Source organism: Rhinolophus sinicus, linkage group LG03, assembly GCF_036562045.2.
Source record: "Rhinolophus sinicus isolate RSC01 linkage group LG03, ASM3656204v1, whole genome shotgun sequence".
Classification (NCBI taxonomy): Eukaryota; Metazoa; Chordata; class Mammalia; order Chiroptera; family Rhinolophidae; genus Rhinolophus; species Rhinolophus sinicus.
The window spans coordinates 192,954,339-192,960,338 of NC_133753.1; the positions used below are offsets into that span (position 1 = coordinate 192,954,339).

The 6,000-nt window shown below is 56.4% G+C and overlaps 1 protein-coding gene across 3 annotated transcripts in view; it reads right to left on the minus strand.

Moving 5' to 3' along the window:
- ANKRD33B (ankyrin repeat domain 33B) overlaps window positions 1-5,194 on the minus strand; it is a 67,980-nt gene extending 62,786 nt beyond the window's left edge. The window contains exons 1-2 of one of the 3 annotated variants that reach the window (XM_074329075.1): window positions 4,642-5,194; window positions 3,456-4,538 (exon numbers count right to left, since the gene is read on the minus strand). In XM_074329075.1, the coding sequence (XP_074185176.1) occupies window positions 3,456-3,821 (366 nt within the window). In that variant the 5' untranslated portion in view covers window positions 3,822-4,538; window positions 4,642-5,194. Of the gene's footprint in view, window positions 1-3,455; window positions 4,539-4,633 lie in introns of all 3 variants that reach the window. The other 2 variants (XM_074329074.1, XM_019746028.2) reach the window with 2 other exon arrangements.
- Between the last annotated feature and the right edge of the window lie 806 nt (window positions 5,195-6,000).

Consider the following 6,000-nt stretch of genomic DNA (forward strand, 5'->3'; position numbering starts at 1 on the left):
TCTACTCCAACCAAAGCTCTAGGGTTTTCTGGGAGGTTTTTAACTGCCTCTACCATGTTTCCCTGAAAACCAGACCTAGCCAGACCATCAGCACTAATGCGTCTTCTGGAGCAAAAATTAATATAAGACCCAATATTATATTATATTATATTATACCCGGTATTATATTATATTATATTATATTGTATCATACCTGGTATTATATTACATAATATTATATTATATTATATTATATTATACCCAGTATTATATTATAGTATAGTATAGTACAGTATATAAGACCCGATCTTATTTTACTTGTAGTAAAATACTTATTTTGTAGTAAAATAAGACCGAGTCTTATATTAATTTTTGCTACAAAAGACACATTAGAGCTGATGGTCCGGCCAGGTCTTATATTTGGGGAAACACGGTAATTTTAATGAGCATGTAGACCAGGCCCAAAGGGCTCTTGCCTCAGGGCCTCTGTACTTGCTGTTCCCTCTGCCGGGAGTGCTCCCCCCCACCCCATACCTTCTCTACATCTTTATTCAAACGTTACCTACTCTCTCAAATAACCATCCTCAATCCCTGAACCCCTGGATGGCCCTTACTCAGCTCCGGGTGCTGCTGGCATAGGCAAAGTAGGAAGAAAGGCCTCCCAGAGAAGGTGCCCCTAAGGTAAGGCAGTGAGCGAGTCGTGTGGCCCCAAAGTGGACAAGCTGAAACCAGTTTGATTCCCAATTTCCTATTTTTTAGCCAGCTACTCCTGAAGGCCCAGGTCAGCCTCCCTGGCTTTAGCTCCCACATTCGCCCCTGTGCCATGCCACGACCAACCACACTGTACCTGCCATTGCTCTCTTGGCTCCGTCTGCCTGACTAGAATGTTCTCCTGCCACCACCTCCAAAAGTCTCCCCTCCTGGGGCATCCAGGACTGTCCTCAGCTCCCTACATCCAAGACACTTACCCCACATAGCTCCTGACAGCCCACTTCTGGCCATCAGCACCAGGCATTATCGCTGAGTTCTCGTCTCAACTACCTTATTAGGCTGATGCAAAAGTAACTGCGGTTTTTGCAATTATTAACCTCTTAAACCACAATTCCTTTTGTACCAACCTACTTAAAGGTTAAGACTCTCCAAGGAAGAGACTGTTCGGTTCATCTTTGATCTCCTAGAGTCCCTAACCAGTTCCTTGCACACAGTAGGTCTGCAAAGAACACTATACAGTGACTCACTACACTACACTTGCCACGGGGTTGTGCATTTGCACATTGGGACATTATATTCTTTCTGTTTTCCAGGAACACAGAGACCGTTTGATCAATAGCATCTAGAAGTCATGGGAAGAACAGAAGCTCTCGCCTTCCCTCCTCAGAGCACAGAACACAGGACTTGCTCCTTCTGATCAGAAGATGAAAGAGCCCAGGGGTCTTCCGGTTTGCAGCCCATGTGCCATTTCTCCATCACCATTTGGTGGGAAGCAGAGAGGAGGAGACTTAAAGCAGAGAAACAAAGGGAGGCTCTCAATCAAAAGGAAAAGCAGATAGAAAAATAGCTTTGCCTGGCAGAAGGGAAAAAAAAAGCTGGAGGATGCACTTTTCCAAGCAAGGAGAAGGCAGGAGAGTGAGAAACAGGACAAGATGGCAAAGGAAACAAGGGCCATGTCAGAGTGCTGTGTGACAGGGCATCTCATGCTCACAGTCCCCAGAGGTATGAGCTGTCCTTAGCCCTCACTTTACAATGAGAAAACTGAGGCAGAGAGCCACTAAGAGGCTGGGGCCAGCATCCCCTTTCCATTGCCCTCCCCTAACTATGCTAAGGGAGGGGCTTTCAAAAGCACCCAGCACCCAGTGTGTCAGGCCCAAGCCCCCTGGGGATGGGTCCCATTGTTCTCAGTTGGCTCCGATGCAACTGTTCTCAAACTTTTGAATTTTTATCCCCAATGGAAATAACAAATCTGAGCCCAGTGGAGCCTCAGTATGGGGGCTCAGCAAGCGAGGCCCTGCCTGTGCCCATCCCAGCCCATTGGATACCTAGGGCTGCCCAGGACTCAGGAGACACCTATGCCACCCGTGTTCTTCCAGATCCCTGTGGAATTCAGGAAAAAGAGGTCTCTGATATAAATATCTGTGCGAGAAAACTCACCTAGAAAAAGTGAAAGTACACCTGGAGAAACAGCCCCTAGTGCCTCAGGAAGCTCAAAACCCATTACCCCAGCAAGGCCAGAGGAGGGCAGGGGTGTGAGCAGTCACTACCACCCAACAAGACTAAGGTGATGCCGCCCATGAGGGTCCCACGTTGGCTCTCTTAGTCCTAAGGGACTCAGGGCCAGCATTGCCTGACACATTACAACAAGCACTGGCCCTTCCCCAAATTCAAATGCGATGTCAAGTTAGACACAGGCGTGACACTCCCAGCTCCTGCACGTTTAAGTCCAGCGCAGACCAGTCAGAGACAAACTACTGGGCCCTGATAAACCAAAAGCACAGGGTCACACAAGTTTCCAAGTAAAAGCGTTTGCACTCCTGATTTGTGCTGGGCTGAGGCCGCAGATCCCTAGGGACCTGGGGAATGTCACAATCAGGTGAGACCGCTACTTGTCCACACAGCACAGACTACCCAGCACTTGATCACAGTGGTCACTTGTGGTTTTTCCCTCCAAGTGCTTGGTGGGTTGTTTTTGGTGAGCCAGCCCATCTCAAGTCTTTACAAGCCAACTTTTTCTTTCCTTTTCTAAATGTTCTTTGCTGTGCCTTTCCTCACCCCACCTGCCCTACCGGGAGGGTGTCCACCCCTCCGCTGGGTTCCCCAGGCCAGAGCGAGGGAGGGCAGTGGCACTGGGTCGCGGCGGTGACTGTGGGGACATCAGTGGGAGATCACGCTGGCTGGTCACCGCACGGGTCACCAGGCACAGCCGGGCGTGGGGTAGGGGGTGGTAAGCAGACCATCTGGGAGGTACCCCGAACCCTGGTCAGGCCAAGAGCCAACCCACGCCGGGAGGTGTAACGGAAAGGATAGCGCGAGGGTCTGAGGGGGGCAATTGGGGCTCTGGGAGAAAGGGGTTGTCCCCTGCAGGCGAGGAAGATAACAGTCAGAGGGGGCCCAGGTTGAAGACACCCAACGAGAGGTTTCCAACCCAGAGGCTTCCAGCCGGCCCCAGAGGAGATTCAGGGACCAGAGGACCGGGGTGGGGAGCGGAAGGACGAGAAGAGGACGCTGTGAGGACGCGGAACGATGGGCTTCTCCCGGGGACTGTGACCTCCGACAAATCAAACCCCTCCCCCAGCCTGGGACGGGGAAGCCACTCAAGGCTCCACGCGCGCCTCACGCCCAAGAGCGAGGAAAAGCCTCTCTTTGCAGTAGCAAAGTCACCGCGGGACCTGGAGAGTGTCGGGATCCGCGTGGCCTGGCGTGGCGCGGGGAATGGGAGGACAGGCAGAGAGGACCCGAACCCCATGGGGTTGCAGGCTTACCCGGCCGTTGGGATCCGTCTCCCGCACCTCCTCGACGCGCGGTCCCCTCCGCACCAGCGCCTTCAGCAGGCCCACGTCGTTCGAGCAGGCGGCGCGCAGGAGGGTCGCCGCCTCGGGGACGTCCTCCGGGACTCCCTCCCGGACGCTCAAGGCGGTTACGGCGCCGTACTCCTCTTCGCTTACAGGAGGGTAGAAGGAGTCATCCGAGGCGTAACTGCTGGTGTCGGGCAGACGCGAGAAGTCCTCGTACTCTTCATACTCAGCGGGGTCTTCCCCGGCCTGCGCGTCCCGAGGTGAGGATGTAGGCTGCGGAGACACGCAGAGCGCCCCGCCGCTCTCCGGCCCGGGCCCCGCCAGCAGCACCATGCTGGCGGGCCGGGAGACTCGGACGTGGGGAGCGCACAAGGGTCACCGTCCCTTGTCCCCTGCGGCCCCAGAAAGGCCGTGCTCTGCGCGCTCCAGGCCCGCGGAAACGAGCGCCAGGCGGCTGAGCTAGAGAACTAAAGTCACTGGAGGATTGAGAGAGCCCCTCGTGGGTGGGAGGAGCCGCGGGGGCTTTCCGAGCGCGGCGGGCGGGAGGCGGGCGGGCGCCGGCGGGCGCGGGCGGAGACCCGGCGGAGAAGCGGGCGGGGCGGCTGCGCAGGGGGAGGTGCCAGCGCCACGTCCCCTGCCCCGCGTCCCGTTCCTGGCAAAAGTTAAAAACGTAGCCGGGGCTTCTAGGCACCGCGCGGACAATGCGCCCGGCTGCTTTGCCCGGAAGCCGAGAAGTGCTCGCGCGGGAGAGCTAGAAGCTGTAAGAAGCCGAACGTCAGTGTCGCGGGCGGCAGGTGGCCCCGCCCTCCCCTCTGGCGGCCACCAAGATTAGGACGAAGGTGGAGGTCGAGGGACGCCGCAGGCTGAGCCCGCGTAGCGCGTCCGGAACATCCAAACCCTGGAGGCCCGGCGCTGGCTGCACAGGGCGTGTGGCCTGCGAGCGGGGGCGGGGGAGTTTCTCGGCGTCGGTGGCACCGAACCCATTTGTCACCTCCCCAGAAGTCTGGGCTCCAGGGCTAGCTCCACTCCAGGCTTAAGACCAGAAAATCTCTAAACCAAAAAAAGAGACAGAGAGAAAAGGGTGGGGAAAAGAGAGAAAGCAAAAAAAGGAGGGGAAGCAAAATAATACATACATATATACATACATACATACTGGAGAATCCCGGGGTGCACTGGGCACGGAGGGAGGTGTGGTCCACCGTGGGGGTCCGGGACCCAGGCGGCGCTGCGGACGTTTGGTTGGGAGCTGGGAACTCCGGGATGCCAAGTTCCAACTCCGAGGGGAGAATCCGCACTCCCCAGACTAAGCAGAAGCCAGGCCACCTGTGGCTTGCATAGTGCTCCTGAAAGACCGACGCGGGGAAGGCGTCCCGGAGGCTCAAGAGGGGATGTTTGGGTGGGAAAAGGCTGCTCCAGGCCAGAGCGTTGAAGGGTTTCCCCTCCCCGACCCCTAGCCAAAGTCACCGTGCGGGAAACACAGTTGAGGCAGATTAACCCGGTGAGGCTTCCACAGGGCGCTGACTCCGCGGCTGGCTGCCAAATGCAGAGAGCAAGGCCGCAGGCGACCGCCGCGGTCCACTCTCAGCGCCCTCCGAGCTGGAGCTTGGCCTCTACCGGTCTATCCCGGGGCTGGGGATGAGGATTTGCCGCGGGGAGCACCTAACCTCCGGGAAGAAGGTGAACCGTGGGCTAAATCCTTGTGGGAAGGCTGTGCATGGGGACGCAGTGGTGAGGACGCACCCCGAGCCTGGATTGGGGGTGCTGCATCTTTGACAGGTAGCATCGTGGGTTCAGGGGTGATGCGGAGACTACAGGGGAAGCACCTCCCTCTTTGTCCTCTTTCTTTCTTTTCCTTCCCTTTTTTCCACCGCTCCTGACAACGTGCCCACCAGCCGCCAGCCGTCGGAGCCCAAAGGTGAACAAAACGGGCAGACGCAGCCACGAGCTTGAGGACCCCAGGTCTGGGCAGGAGGGGAACACGGTCAAAAATACTCGAGATGGATGGGAGGTGAGGAGAGAGAGGTGTGAGCTGTGAGGCCTCTTGAGCCCCTGTGATAGGAGGCGCTGGGCCAGCCCGCCCTGGTGGTCACCAGGGCCTTCAGTGTCCTTCGTGCTGGCCCAGAAACGCGGCCGCAGCACCTGGAGGACACGTCCATGCCTGAGCGCACCCAGAGCTAAACGTGAACTTGAGCTCACTGGCTTCCTTCTGCACTGGGGGCTTTCTTTCCGCAGCCAAAAATACCCCAAATCATGGGTTGCATTTTATACTTTTTTCTGTAACTGGCCACATTTACATAAATTCCCACCGGGAATTTCCCCTTTTCACGCTGACAGCTGTTTTAGCATTTCCAGAGGCTTGTTAAATGAAGCAGGGGATTTACCAGTTGAAGCCTCCTCACTCCTGTGGCAAGGTCGGGCTTGCTAGTGGCTCTGTGGTATTAAAGTAAGAAGCTCAGCGGGCTGTGACCGGTCCGGGTGGATGGGGCCCCGGGTCCTTCCGAAGGCTGCTGCA